Below are 16,420 nucleotides of genomic sequence, written 5' to 3' on the forward strand. Positions count from 1 at the left end.
ACTGCTCTCCATTAGTGACTGTTCCTAGTCTCAGATAGCTACAATTCTTGATCCCTGGTTTAGTGGTCCTTGGGTTTCCCTGTCTTGGTTCCTGCAATAGAGAAAGAATTGAGCTAATTACAGCCAGCCTGTGGTCATCTATCTGTAACGCTAAGACTGTTTGTTAGTCCATGTATTCTAGTTGAGTCTGAGAGTCACCAGCATTGTGTTTCTGTCCCTGAGCTGTTTAATATCTCTCTTTACCTTCCCAGTTAATAAATCCCTGCCTGCTTTAATCTTTAAAGGAGCTTACATTTTCTTTTACTGTGACTAATAGGTGATAAAGCCTAATTGAGGGAAATTGAGCTTAATTTGTAAGCAGGGATTCTTAAATATTTCCCTCTAGTTTTCTTCTGGTAACAACTAAACTTTTAAATTGGATGTTTTTTAGTGCTCTCACATGTTTTATTTATAAATCTTGATTTACTGCACCATGAAAATATAGAATAATAAAACTGAATTGCAGCTTCAATTAAATATGCATGTATAACTCATCAGATGTAAATAAAAACAAACATTGCTTGCATTCCAAAGAAATACACACAACTCAATGTACATATGCATAGCAGCCAAGTTTTGTGCAGTGGCATTTATGACATTTTATGCAAATCTCTTAGTGGATTTTTTTGGCATATGTATATATTTACATGTTATATTCACTGGGGGAGGGCATGAACAGCTGTAGCTGGCTGGGAAGGCAGTAAAGAGCAACAGATGCCTGGAGTTGCTGAAGGTGGGTGTCTTTGATTGTCTGGGGTTGTTTGAGGCAGAGGGGAGGCTAGAGTACCTGGAGCTATTGGTGCTGGCAAGGCAGATTGTCAGTCTGATGCTGGGGGTTGGATGGCTTGTGGGTGCTGCTGGGGAGGCAGGGTATGGTTGGTGGATGCTAAGGTTGCTGGTGTGGTGGCTTGTCTAACTGGAAATTTGGAGAAGGGGTTGATGAGTGTTAGGGAGGGAAGTGGAAGAGTCTGGTGCCCACACCAGTTCCCTCATCCAGTGCTGCTGCTGCTAATCACCTAGGTACAAGCACCACTTCATACTGCTGCTGCTTGCTAGCTGGCATCTAGCAAGGGGAGCACTGAAAAGTGCTTGCCTAGCTGCTCAGCCACCACTGCAGAAGGCACCACTGGAGCACCCATCTGCAACTTTGCTAACAGGGCTACCTTGAGGAGGGAATGTGGGGGATTAGGCAGCATGTATCTTTCCCATATCTCTGCCTACATAACAATCTCTTTCTTTGCCGCTGATGAGTGTGCATCTTTAGCCATATTGGGCACTAATTTCTAGGGCATTAAACACAGTGATTGAAAACAATGGAACTAAAAGTAATATTATAGGTCCTTTACAAAATGGATTAATTCACTCTAGTACAGTACAGTACAGTGCTGGGCCCTAACTTTCCCCCCTTGTTTTCCTTAAACCAAGTTCTTGGTCTGGAACCAAAGGGATCACAAATCTTCACTTACAAAGACTGTCAAGACATAGAGGAATTCCAGTTGTAGATCCAGTATCTTTTTGGGAATGCTAATAGACTATAATGCTTTTTTCCCCACAGTCCCTGTAGGAATTTGGCCAGTGCACTAACAAGGGTGCAGTGTGACAGAGAAACACAATGTCAACCTTGCAGAAATCTTTGTGCTTTCCAAATCCTAGGGCTGCTATGGGCTGGGCCACTTCTCAACCCCATGTTAGAACAGCCCGAAGGTTGTGCTAGCTGAAACCACTCTAAGAGCCTATTGTGGCAGCCAGGAATGGCAGGAACACAAAAAACTCCCACTGAAGTCCCAAAAAAGTTCCAAAAAAGTGCTTTTGCAGAAAAGCGTCCGTGCCAATCTAGACACTCTTTTCCGCAAGTGCTTTTAACAGAAAACTTTTCCGTTAAAAGCATTTGTGGAAAATCATGCCAGTCTAGACGTAGCCCAATTGTTTAAGAAATCAGTTTCAAATGCAAACCAGCAAATTTAAAAGAGTTGTATCAGTTAAATAGAAAATAAATACTTTTTTTTGTGCTTTTTGAACTGAATTTGAATTCCATACAGAGTTTGATACAGATATCAAGAAAAAGTTAATAATTTATTCAATTCAAAATGAAGCTTGCTCTCTTTTCTAACAATAAATAGGATAGTAATTAAGAATCTGAATAAATGTAAGTTAAGCTATATAGTTGCTTAAATAGATCTGTATAGCTACAGTGAGTCTGACAGAAAAAAAGTGTTAAATTTAGTTTAAAGTCTACATTTAGTTGCAAATCAACATGTTTTAATGGTTACTGATTAATATGAAACAACCTTGCTTTAGGAAGGTAAGTAAAAAAGCACAAAGGCAAGTTGGGGAGGGGGATAATATCTTTTATTGTACCATCACCTGTTGATGAGACAAGCTTTCAAGCCACACACTAAGCTCTTCTTCAGGTCTGGGAAAGGTACTTCAAGCATTACAATTAAAGGCAAGGTGGAATACATTGTTTTAAACTTAAGTAGTTAGCACATAGTCTAAAGCCAGGTGTACGCTGTGGTAGGGAAGGTTGGCTTAAGATGTGCAACTCCAGTTATGTAAATAACTTAGCTGGATTTGACGTACCTTAAGCTTGGCACATTTTCCACAGAAAGAGGTTGGCAGGAGAAATGCTCCCATCGACTTCCCTTACTCTTCCTAACCGTGAGGAGTACTAGTGCCAATGGGCATGCCCTCAGCGTTTGATTTAATGTGTCTTTACTAGGGTACAGAATAGAATTCCTTAGCATATGTGCTAACTGATCAGAAGAGGTTCTGAGAGCAGACAGTTCTCATTGACATCATGTGTCTTTGAGGAGACAATAGCATTATTGCAAATCATTCTGATTTTTTAAAATTCTTGTGATTGTAGCAGTGTCATCCTGGGAAATCATTTTGAAAAGAAAATGTTTCCAGTAAGAATAGTAACTCCTGAACAGGGGCAGCTTTTTACATGTTTGAACAATTATTACAAAAGGGCAGAGGAAATAGGGTGAGGTGCAGGGATTGAACCTTGTGCTTATTAGCTTAAAAACAGTGTTGTAGTTCTCATTCTAGCACCCTGAAGCAAACATTAGTCAAAAGCAAAATAACCCTTGGCACCTGAATGAATTGAAATCTTTTGAGAGGATTGCCATGTTTTCCTGCAGGATTTGCATCTGCAGGCCAGATATTCAGCTGGTGTAAACTGGTATGTTCTATACCCAAATTGTCAGAAACTGCCACACCACTCTTGCCTAGTGAAACAGCACAAACACTTGTTCCTGTCAAGTCAGACATTACTAAATTAAAGCAAGTCATGAAAATGGGGAAAATTTTGGTAGTATAAAATATTTTTATGACAATGAAATATAGCTGGATTGTTGCCCAAAGATATCAAATCATTTCCCATACACACTGTTGCTGTAAATACATATTCATACTGTTGCTGTACAAAAAAAAGGTGAAACATGTATTTTGGTCTATTCCTTTATGTTCTATTTACCACAAGCTACACAGGTAGTTCTTACTCATCTTATGGAAGTTTTCGTAATGGTAAATTTTTATCTGAAGGACTTTTTTTTTTCATTTTGTGAAGCCAGAAGTAACAGAATGTGCTATTTTCATTTGAATTAAATTGTATTAGACAATTTACACAAGATACTTCCTGAGAGAGTGACTTCCTTTGTGTTAGTCATTTTTACAAAACTATACTCTGAGCACTTGGACAGCAGAATGAACAGTTGGAATTGAAAGCATGTTTCTAACAAACTGTCCTACTATTATTAAAAATACAGACAAAATATTGCATTTTGAGGTAGGAGTGACAGACTAGCCCTTCAAATGAAAATAAATCTTCATCCTCTAATGGACATTGCATCATCTTTAAGCTCTAGAGAAAATGAAATGATTCATCATCGATAGCTGACTGTCTTACTATTCATTCACTTATCATCATTCTACATAAATGTTCTAGAAAGACCAAAAGAAACAAAGTGAGGCAAAATATTTTTATAGTAAAAGGCTTAGGTTTTTCAAGGAGGAAGCATAAGCTTACATCATTCTCTCATGAAGAAACAAATGAGAAGCAGGTAGTGGGGAAGATGATCTTAGAATACACCTCCAGGAGATTCTCCCTTTATGGAGATGCTATCTCATCTCTTTATTAGAGGCAAAGATTTGCCCCTCCTTAGAGCTGGTGGATCTCCAAGGATTTGAAGAAATCCTGGAAGATTCATGAGAGCCCAAGGCCTTTTGCATGGGGGCTGTGTGCCTATACACTGACTCCAAGAATTTCTCCTGATTTCAGCAGTTCCTTAGACATGGAGGAAGCTCTGCAGAAGAAAGAATATTTCCCAGAGTAAGATCAAGGGGAAAGATTATCTTCTCCAGGGAATTTGTGTTTGTCTAAATGGACTCTGCATCCCCCAGTCCCATTTTGTCTGCCCACTCCTCCTTGTCCCACTCATTTTCTCCACAGAGAACCTCAGATCCTGCAGACAGGTGAAAGCAGGATTCTTAATGGAGGGTGTCATATGGGATGGTGAAGTTCTGCACAAGGAGTGGCCGTGTGTGGAAATTGGTGGGGGCAGGCTTATCTTTCTAGTTCTATTTTTAATCGTCATAATTTTTCTGAACTAACCCTTCATTTTGTGAAGAGATCCTGCTTGAAAACTGCAGGACTGAAATAAATCTGGGTCAGAATTATTGCTATCTCCCAGAACTGCATGTTAGTAATGGGAGGATTCTATACAGTACAGAACTTTCCTGTGTTGCCTCGGTCTTACAAAAATAAATTAAATACATCTTGAAAGAAGCACGACAAATAATAAATAGGTTTTGTTTAAAGTTTATTAAATCTATAAATTACGTGCTATTAGCAAAGCAAAGCAGAAACATTTTGTTCCTGTGAACAGATTTGCAACTTTTTATGCATCTCTAGAATAATAATTATTATCAATAATATCTTCATAAGCCACCTGAAGCACTCATGGATTTTGGTATAATAAAAACAAATACATAGGAATCTGCATTTTACATAGGAAACTGCAGTTAGGTGCTTCTGCTCTTTTAGAGCAGATAGAGGAAGGAAAAAGAAAGAAAAGTCAGTTGGCCTCCACAAAATGTAATGAATAACAATTAACTCATTATCCAATGTATGTAAAACAAGGAAAAAGAACAAATATGAATGTGACAGAATGTACCAGGACTTTGTGGCCCCCTTCTGGAGGCTCAGCTGCTCTACTCTACTTTAATCCATAAAAACGTTTTTGGAGACAAAAAAGACTATCAAGCATTAGACCTACAAAGGCAACCTAGAAGAAGCCATCTTGGGGACGATGAGATCTGGTCTACTAGCAGCTAGAAAGTCTGGAGACCAGCAACGGCCAATCCAGGCACAACAGGCTGAAGTAAATGGAACTGCCAGCTGTCAGCAAAACAGCTGGGGATTTCTGGGTGGCGAGGACCTGGATCCCAAATAAAGTCACAATGAAACCAAATGAGAGTCTATTAGAAAGGGAGAATGGATACAAAGTAGGGGAGACAAAAAGAAAAAGAGTAGAAGCAGGATCAGATGATGATAATGTCATCAAAAAAGGCAAAGCTGAGGAAGGAAATAAAAATAAAATAACAGTGAGATTCCTGAGCCATATAATAAGAGTAGGTGATGTTAACTCTATGGGTGCATCATCACTCACCCTTCCCTCGAAATAAACTACATAGCTTATTTTGAGGTAATTTAGAAATTTGGTGCTGTCTACACAGCGTGTAGAGGTGTAATTTGGTGTGGGAGATGGTGGAAGTGCCTCAGTCACAGCTGGTCCAGCTATGCAGAAAAGTGAGAAGGGCAGTCAAACCAGGAGACACTGTGTCTGAAGCCTAGTCCTAATTTCTGAGGCAACACTGAATAGTCTTGGTTCAGACGATGGTGATGTGCTTCAAACAAATACATAGGAATCTGCATTTTACATAGGAAACTTCAGTTAGGTGCTTCTGCTCTCTTAGAGCAGATAGAGGAAGGAAAAAGAAAGAAGTCAGTTGGCCTCCACAAAATGTAATGAATAAAAATTCTCATTATTAAATGTAAGTAAAACAAGGAAAAAGAACAAATGTGAGTGTGACAGAATGTACCATCTGTGGCCTAGACAGTGGGCACTGTCCTGAAGGGGCACGGACATCCCAGGGGAGCCTCACTAATCCCATGACCCAGGGACAAGCAAGCATTGGAAGGGGACAGCCAGGCCGGAAGTCTGCTGGTGGGAGGGAGGCGATGATGTGGTTTAGCTTCCCTCTGTGCCATGCACATGCTTGGTATAGCAATGGTGGCGTACCACAGGGAGAGGACTTCTTTACCTGTCCACTGCAGGGGAGGAGGGAAGGTGTTGGGGGAGGCGTGTGTAAGTAGCAGATGCTGCTTGCCGAAGAGGGTGGAACTGGGTTCCCCTCCTCATCTTCCCTACTAGCAGGTTCCCATGCAGAGGCTCAGTGTCCTCCACCTCACTGCGCTTGCCTGGGAGTGGATGCTGCCCCAAGAGTTTGGCTAAGAACCTATGACATGTGAGGCACTGCTGTGTGTTTTCCTTACCCCATCCTCCCTAGTGGTGGCTTGTGGTGGGAAGGTGTCAGGAGTAAGTCAGGCCTATGCAGGAACCTTGTGAGGAGAGACTGGTTCCTTTGTGACAGCCTCATGTGGTAGTGTGCTCTGGATTGGCGCTCCACGTACACCCATGTGCACAGGCTGCTGTGTGATCCCCAGGCACACATCCCCACACCACCCGCTGCTTCCCCCTGTGTGTGTCTAGGGTAAGTATTGGAACTCACCTGATGGGCCTTCCCTGGCTTTGTCCGAACCCTGGGAGAAATCTTGGGAGGGAGGTATCGGCTCCAGGGACAGGATGAGCTCCTGGCTGGTGAGCCTGGTGTCAGTGCTGGCCTCCTCCTCCTTGGCCACCTCCTCCTCTTTATCCACAGTCCTGCCCTCCGGGAGGCTCACAATGGGCATTTCCAGGACGAAGACAAAAACAAGGTGTGTGTGTGGGGGGCTTCTTCTCCCCAGCCCTCAATTTGCTCCAGGATCTTCACACCAGACCAGGAGGGGTCCTCCTCTTCCACTCCTGGGCAGGGGCTTGGGAGCTGGCTGCCGGCTCGCTTGCAGTTGTGGAAGGCTCAGTGGAAGCGCTACGGTCATTCATGGCAGCAGGGAAGACAATGAAGGCTATTGGTGTGCAGGGGCGGCCCTAGACTAGCTGCCAGCAACTGGCACCTTAGGTGAACCATGCAATTGGCGCTCCCACCTCCAAACCCCTCAATGATATTGCACCACCATTTGGCACCCCATTTAACTTGGTGCCCTAGGCGACCGCCTAGTTCGCCTATATGGACGGGCCGCCCCTGTTGGTGTGTGGCACAGGACTGTCAGAGTCTTCCTTGTGCCACAAGCCCTTTCCCCTGTGCCTGCACCTTTAAAGCCTGCAGGGGAAGGGGAGTTATAGAGTTCTGAGGGGTATGGACAAAGTGGCCACCACGGCAGCTGTGAGAATCCCTAGAGGCCATTTATTTCCAAATAAGCACAGCTGCACTGTCCACACACTCCCTATTTTGAAATAACTATTTTGAAATAGGTGTTATTCCTCGTGAGGTGGGGGTTTATTACTCCGGAATAAGAAGCCTTTTATTTAGAAATAATTTTGGAATAATGAGCTTGCAGTGTAGATGCTCACCTTGTTATTTTTTGAAAGAATGCTGCAGTGTAGACATGCCCATAGAGAGAGAGAATTGTTCTGGTTCTTAACTCAATTATTTTGCTTTTTGGAAAATAAAACAAAAATGTACATGCTTCATTTAAATCATTACTCTGGAGTGGGGCTAAGGAGGAGGGGTTCAGTCTGCAGGTTGCCCTGGGGAGCAAGGACTACCCTAGCCCTCTCTTACCACAGCAGTGTGGGCCAGGTGAGAGGCACCTGTCCATGGCCACTGCAATTCCAGTGGGCATAGCTGGGGTAGAGGTGCATATCTCACAGCTGGGGTAAGTCCTGGTTAATCTACCTCCTTCACTTCCCAGCCAGAGTGAGGAGGGCAGAAAACTGTGCACTTTCTCCTTTCTTCCTGATGAAGGGAAACAGCCAGTGATGTTCCCGTATAAATGGGGGGGGGGGGGGGGGAAGGGGGAGAAGACAGGGGGAGGAGGAGCTTCAGCCATCTATAAAGGACAGACAGTTTGTTTATCTGTCTATCTCAACTATATAGTGGATAACCCATGTAGAAATTTAGAAAATTCAGAGTTACAAGAAATGATAAAAATGTCAAAAGACCATATATTGTATGTCTAAACAGTCCTAACAAATAGTGGGAAAGTAAGACAAGTGATAGAAATAGCACATGCTTAAACAAGTTCATTGATGGAATAATCTAGTGGTTTTAAATAAAGACACTCCAAACAGATTTAATGCAATAGATGGTAGTTTTTCCTCCTTAGACATGGGAATTATAATAGTAGATACTGCCAGTAAATGTAAAAGGGAAGTATATAAGTGAGAAGGAATGGGGAGTGATCATTTCCCTATACTTATTATTTTTCAAGGGCAAGGTAAGGTTGAAGTTAATACAGAATTATACACCTGGAATTCTGAGACAGCTTACTGGGAGCTATTCAAAAGTAAATGTGTTGAATTTGTGAATAATCACTGTGTGAGTCGAACTGACTGGGAAAATTTCAGTATTAGTGTAATAAAGGGATTGATAGCCTTTGAAATAACACAAAACTTAAAAACTCACTTCCGTAGTGGAATAAGGAGTGCAAAATGACAGTTAAAGAAAGGAGCAAAGCCCATAAAGAGTAAAAAAATACAATCAATAGTGAAGATCTAATGAAGTATAAAGGAAGTAAGACAACAGTGCAAAGAATTATTTTAAAAAAATCAAGAGAGTAGGTATACAAATGAACTGTACCAGTATATAGATGACAAAGAGAGTCAGTTTTGTCTAATAGATACAAATTGGTCCAAAAAAGAAAAGCAAAAAGAAGAGCATGTTGCATAGCAAAACTGGGAAATAGTACATTTAAAAGAATATCTGATTCTGTAGCTGTCATAACAATTGAACTAATACAACAGTGGTGGCATTGATTTGGATCTGCGGTGGACATCCTGTGGTTATCCTGTTTTTGGATTTAATATCAGGCCTTATGGGTGTCTCATCACAGGTCTCTTCCCAGAGAGATATTGAGCCTAGGCAGAAGTAATGAAACTGTCACTTCCAGTATCGACCTGTCACTTCTAGGACGAATTATACTGGCCAGTTGCACTGGCCCCCGGGGCTTCCCAAAAGTTGGACCTCAAGCCATCACCCTGATTTGCTGTTCCCTAGGGATGGCTCTGGCTCAGTATGCAGAAATGATTTTATCCTGGAATTATATTTTTAATACTAGAGTTAGCACAGATGGGGATACAAGCAGCATTCGCTTGGATCTCAGTGTACATTGGGATAAAAAGGAACAAAATAGTGGACAAAGCAGCTAAAATGCTGTAAGAAATGTAAAGATTGACTTAGAAATAGCTTTGAGTAATCAGGAATTTAAAAGCCTAGTACAGAAACATTTGAGAAATAGTAAGAATTTTGGATTAATGAGAAAAGGAGGAAAGTGATTTTTTTGAGTTGTGCCCTAGAGTGGACGATCACATACTTCTGGACTTGGACAGAACTAATGAAGGACTTTGTATTTAGAGTATGAATTGGTCATTGGGGCTTACACAGCCCAGATCCCAGGGGGTCTCATAAAATCTACTATTCTGCGCCCCTAGCCTCTGATGTGTGAGGGGAGTGTGGGCAGTCTTTCTGCTTCTCAGTTGGAGGCCATCTCAGTGTGATGTTTTGGGGTTTGTTTTTAAAAAAATTTTTTTTTGCTTCTCACTTTTTTGCGGCCCTTGACTGATTTTTATGTGGGTCAGTGACCCCGACCCAAAAAAAGGTTCTCCACCCTTGCTTTGGATAGTAGGACTCAGGGAAAGGGCCAGGTCACAGAAGACTGCCAGAAGTAGGCTGGAGTCTGCAGGGAATGCTGAGAGTTGAATAGGATAGCAGCACCAGTGTTGGGCACTAGAGGGATGCTTAAAGAAGTTAGTGCAACCCATTATAATGAGGAACAACTAGGATAAGGAGAGAAGATCTAGGACTTTATAAAGTCATTCTAAGTGTAGGTGATTCTGTGAAAGACGCAGAGTAGTTACCACTGACTTGTGCTAACAGGAGAATCTAGTCTGTATGAAACGTAAAGAAAACATGAAGTAACTAAGGGTACGTCTAGACTACATGCCTCTGTTGTCAGAGGCGTGTAGATTAGGCTACCCGGCATAGGGAAATGAAGCCGCGATTTAAATACTTGCGGCTTCATTTAAATTAAAATGGCTGCTGCACTCTGCCGACCAGCTGATGATCAGCTGTTTGTCAGCAGATCGGGGCAGTCTAGACGTGCCATGGTCGACAAGGAAGACTTTGTTGACCAGCACAGGTATGCCTCGTGAAACCAGGTTTACCTGTGCCAGTCAACAAAGGCTTCCTTGTCAACCGCGGAGCTTCTAGACTTCCCCGATCTGCTGACAAACAGCTGATCATCAGCTGGTCGGCAGAGTGCGACAGCCATTTTCATTTAAATGAAGCCGCTATTATTTAAATCGCAGCTTCATTTCCCTATGCCAGGTAGCCTAATCTACATGCCTCTGACGACAGAGGCATGTAGTCTAGAGATGCTCTAAGTGTGAGAATACAGGGGGTCCTGCTAAGAAAACGTACCATATAGCCAAGCTTGGGAGGAATTTTGACTTAATTTATATTTTAAACAATTGAAAGATAAATTTTTAATGGTGGATAATCAATGGAAGAGAAAAATATGCAAATTGCAAATATTAAAACTCAGAGTGATGGTAGGGACAGGCAAGGAGAAACAGCAAAATATATATGATGGCAGGTTTATCGTTTTTATAAAAAATGGCCATTTAATCAATTAACAGAGTAGAGAGGTAATTACAGACTATTACAGGGTCTGGTTCCATCCACAAGATTGATTTCAGTTTTGGGCACCTCATTACTGGAAAATGTTATAAACAAAATGGACAGAGTTCAGAGAATAGCAGTGACAAATGATAAAACTGAAGTGACTGACTAAAAAGATGCATATAACTTGGCTAAATGCATATAACTTGGCTAAACGATAGCTCAAAGGAGCTGTGATAACAATCTCTAACTATTCTAAGGATGAGAGGAACTGCTTAAGATGATCCAAGAGGATACAGCTAGGAGTAATGGGATGAAACTTAAAAAAAATGGAAAGCTTAGGCTAATTAATGGGAAAATTTCCTCCTGACTAGAGAACATCTTTGGTTCTGGAAGCCTTGTCCCTTGAGACTTTGAAGACTAGATTGACAAATTGGTATCTAATATACTGTAAGAAATAATCCTTGACTGGGGAACATCAGAGAAAAAAAACTATTAGCTGTGTCTACATTGGCATGATCTTGCGCAAATACTCTTTAACGCAAGAGTTCTTGCGTTAAAGTATTTGCGCAAGAGAGCGTTTACACTGGCATGTGCTTTTGTGCAAGAGCATCCGTGCCAGTGTAGCCATCGGGCTTTCTTGCGCAAGAAAATTCATGTTGCCTGTCTACACTGGCCTCTTGCACAAGAACAGGGCTTATTCCTGAGCGGGAGCATCATAGTTCTTGCGCAAGAAGCACTGATTTCACACATTAGAATGTCAGTGTTCTTGCATAAGAACTCCCCGCCAGTGTAGACAGGTGGCATGTTTTTGCACAAAAGCGGCTGCTTTGGGGCAAGATCATACCAATGTAGACACAGCCTTGGTGAAATATTCAACATCTCTACTTCTACAGTTGATTGTGGAGTATGTTGCCCCATTTCTGTACTCATGGCATTGAAGATCCTCAAAAAAAGATAAGATATACAATACTTTTAGTATGCTTCAAATTTCAAAGGTTAGAAAGTCAGCTAAAAACTATTTAAGAAAAACTGTATAATAGAAAACCAAAAGGAACATACATGTATACATAACACCTTTTTCATGTTACCTTTAATATTATTATAGATGGGGCCTATTTTTAGGGTTACCCAGTGCTTTTCATTGTAATACTTCGTATTCAGTTGCTTGTGACTCTGTAAAAGTTTAACTTTTGGGGCTGAAATTTTCCTTACTAAGTGCGTGTCAGGGATTTTTAAATCAATATTATAATTATTAAAACAAAAATAGTTCAGTGGCTTCTAAGAAGAAATCTAGAGGACAAAATACATTGGTTTGCCTATTTTATTTAATGCTGGTGACCTTTTCTTGGAACATCTCTAGTACCTCTTTGCCTTTGGGGAAAACTCTATTTGCACATATTAAGTAAAGACTCCTTAGATTTTTAGCAGCTACATTGTCTGGAGATTCTTCCTGGAACAGAGTGGAACTATTCCTACACCTATTGAAGTTCTGGGCTGCTGCAGGATGTGGTGACTTGGGCTACGACTATGCTGCTTTCTTCTTGCGCAAAAGCCTATGCAAATGAAGTGTGGATTAGCACATTGCCATGCTTCATTTGCATAATTAATCAGGGGCCCTTTTTGCGTAAGAGGCTTTTGCGCAAAAATGCCCTCTGATTAATTATGCAAATGAAGTGTGACAATATGTGAATGTGCTTAATTTGCATAGGCTTTTGTGCAAGAAGGAAGTAGTATAGATGTACCCCAAGGCATCTGAACTGAAAGCATGGAACCTCTCACTCGTGCCCTCACACAGGACCGTCCTTAGGATTTATGGGTTCCTACTCAGTACTATTATACTGGTGCCCTTATGCCTGATAGCAACCAATGGGAGGATAATGATTTTTTTTAGAAATATGATTTTATAATCTTCAACAAAACACTAATGAAATATATTAAAGCAAATTTTAAACTACAAGGCTACGTCTACACTGGCCCCAAATTCCGGAAAAGGGATGCAAAGCAGGTAAGTCAGCATAGGGAAATCCGCGGGAATAATGAAAGTAGGAATAAGAGATCCTCCGGAAAAGGGCTTTATTCCGGAGGATCGTGCCAGTCTAGATGCTTTTTTCCGGCTTTTCCCCAAGCCGGAAAAAAAGCGGCGGACATGTTTATTTAAATCCGCGGGGGATATTTAAATCCCCCGCGGATTTCCCTATGCTGACTTACCTGCTTTGCATGCCTTTTCCGGAATTTGGGGCCAGTGTAGACGTAGCCCAAATGTGTAGACTAACATAGTAACTTCAAAAACTGAATTTATCCTTGGGGTTTGCAAAAACTGTTAAATGGCTTTCACAGACATATCTCTACATCTTCCTGCTTAGAAGAAAGCAAAGTTATATATATATTTAACAGCTATCTAATAACACACACATTAAATTCTCAATCCATCCAGCACATTTCTATAAATCCAATGTGTCAACTACCTCGAGAGGGGGAGTTGTCAGCACATCTCTCTAGAGTTGGTCTTTACCACTCACTTTCCTCAAATAACTCTTCTCCAGGCAGTTTAGAAAGTCTTTATGACTAGCTCTGATGTTCTCCATATCAGTCTTTCATTAGAATCTGAGTTATTCTTTTGTTCCTTGACAGCTTCTCCTTCCTGTGTCAGTGATAAAGGACCAGTCAGATGGAAAATGCCAGAGGTCAAATCAGGTGTCAGTGTGTTGGAACTTTCAGGTATTAATCATAGATTACTTCAGTTATGTCAAAATGTGTCTCTCTCATACTTCTGAACTTCATAAGTCCTTGGCTGCAGCTGTTCTCTCAGGCACACTCTGTCAGATGGGTTGAGAGAAGGAGACCATGGACCCTTTTGTCAAAATAAGATTTCTGCTTCCACATCTGAAGCAAGGAGGAAGTGTGAAGACTTCTTAATAACACTACTGGTCTGACCATTGAAGACAGAGTGTCAACAGATTCTAATCTAAATTCTACTGCACTATACTCAGGGGTGATACAATGTTCCTTGCCGTTATTTCAAGATTTCCTTGAAGTCTTTTTCTCAAAGAAGATATTAAAACTGCTTCTTTAGTGATTAAATTTAATTCAGCAAAGGACTCAGTGGGTAGTGAGATGGCAGATAAGCTATGCATTGATTGTTGAACATTAAACCTACCTGCAGTGTGAGTTCCCCAAGGTGTTCTTTACTTTACACCCTAAATTGCTGATTATTGTTGCTGTGTGTTGCCAAATATCTGCTGTATTGTATCCTGAGGCGATGGAATTTCAGATATGGCAGAATAGATATGTATACTTCAAGACCAGAAGGGGGTCACAGATCATCTACTCTGAGTTCCTGAATAATGCAGGCTAAATCTGAATTGCTTCCATTTGAGCTAGAGCATATCTTTATTCGAAAAAAACATCCAATCTAGATACAAAAAACGGTGGCGATGGAAAATCCATGGCAATAATCACTGCATATAATTTATAAAATCCTCTGGGATTACTGAGTATGAAAAACTTCTGTGTAAAAGTAAGATTAATAAAATTAGTCCAACATCTCTGATATTGAAGGATGTAGATGCCAAATTCTATTCAGAGAGGATTTGCTAAGATGACAGAAATTCATCAGTCCAATTCACAATCTAACTCAACCAAACTCTGTGGTATTTAACTGAAGCATCACCTTAGCTTTCCTTTCTGCTGTCCTAATTTTTTACATCTACAGTTCATTTTTAGTCAGACATTTGCAGCTCAGACATTTTTAGTCAGACATTTGCAGGTTGGTCCTCATTCTCATCTAGCATTTGTGAATTCAATTTAATGAATGCATAAAACATCTCAGTCTAATCAATGCCATCAAAAGAGGTCATTTCTGTTTCCAGTATGCTCTATTACCTTGGAACTGCCTGGTGATGTTAAATTGCACCGAGGCATTATGGTAAAATAAAATGAAACCAATTTTCCTCAGATGGTTTAATGAGGTCCATGAAATGTCTGTTTAGAAATTGGAAGGACTTTGGTGTAAACACCATTTAATTCAGAACAGACTCTAGCCAGAAATCTTTATCTATTTTCTCCATTGTCTTCAGAAACCATAAATAATTGCTCCTTGTGACATTTCTTTTGATTTGATAGGCCAGGATCATTTTTAATTCAGAACAGACTCTAGCCAGAAATCTTTATCAATTTTCTCCATTGTCTTCAGAAACCATAAATAATTGCTCCTTGTGACATTTCTTTTGATTTGATAGGCCAGGATCATTTTTAATGTACCACATATTAGTAACATGAGCTGGAGCCATGCAAATTAAGAGTAAAAAAATGTTGTGCTTTCAGCAAGGAACTTGAAGAGATAGGTAAACTATTTTACAGAAAGCAAGCAGTGCAAATAATCATTTTGGTATTCTAGTTAAATATTTTGAGAGAGACTCAAGGCAAACAGTATTTGTCAATTAGTTAGCATGTTTACATACTCACATAGTACTAATTTAAGTACCCTTGAGTATAAGATCTCATAACATAAATGGTAATTGAAAACTGATTTAAAACAGCAATCCATTATCTGTTTGAAATGTGCAGATGGAGCAGTGTTCCAAAGGGAAGTCCTAATTTGTATTTTTAAAATGGCAAGCAGATGGGTTTGGGTTTGCAAAAACTCTTTATTTGACTTCAGAAGGGCAATCGTGGGCATTTAGATGATGCCTATTTTGATCATGCACTTTCCTGTTTTCATATGCAATTTTTGGAGGGGATGGACGTTCCCTCATGCAAGTTGTTGTCCTTCCACATTATTCATTTGAAGAATTAAAGGCTGCATTGGGAACTTGACCTTTAAAGTCTAAAGGCTAAATTTAGAGTTGAATCAAAATATATCTGAGGCTAGGTCCACATTGCAAAGATAAATCGGAAAAAGAAACACAATTTGAAGTAGGCAAATTGAATATCTTTTTCTGCTTTACTGTTGAAAGAGGCTTTTCCAAAATGTGGTGTACCTACATGGTGCCAGATTTCAGAAAAAAATTCCTTATTCCTTGTAAATTCCTTATTCCTCATAAAACAAGGTTTACAGGGATGGCAAAAGAGTGTGTCTGCTTTTTTGAAATGTTTTCTGAAAAAGTGGATGCTTTCCTTGCACATGGCATTGCTTTTCTGGGATACCTTTGGTATCCTGGAAAAACAGTGCAGTCTAGGTGTAGCCTAAGAAAGTATTTAAGGGTAGATCTGCTCTTCTGTCCCTCTCAGAATGTCAGCTAATCAAACTAATTTGTTAGACTCTCTGAAACAGAACCAGAATCTCTTAGGCTTGCACCTTAAACAATTGGCTATTTACACATCTCAAAATTTTACCCAGGATTCCTATGTACAAAACAATTTAATCTCTAATAGTTTAAATTGTGAGACATTTGGATAAGAAAAATATGATGGGAAA

The 16,420-nt window shown here is 40.4% G+C and overlaps 1 protein-coding gene across 1 annotated transcript in view; it reads left to right on the forward strand.

Moving 5' to 3' along the window:
- Positions 1–15,076, forward strand: part of GALR1 (galanin receptor 1) — a 147,726-nt gene extending 132,650 nt beyond the window's left edge. Inside the window, exon 3 of the mRNA XM_075921097.1 lies at positions 13,636–15,076. Coding sequence (XP_075777212.1) covers positions 13,636–13,836 — 201 coding nt within the window. The 3' untranslated portion in view covers positions 13,837–15,076. The remainder of the gene's footprint in view (positions 1–13,635) is intronic.
- Positions 15,077–16,420: the final 1,344 nt, after the last annotated feature.

The sequence above is a fragment of the Pelodiscus sinensis genome, chromosome 2, assembly GCF_049634645.1.
Source record: "Pelodiscus sinensis isolate JC-2024 chromosome 2, ASM4963464v1, whole genome shotgun sequence".
NCBI lineage: Eukaryota > Metazoa > Chordata > Testudines > Trionychidae > Pelodiscus > Pelodiscus sinensis.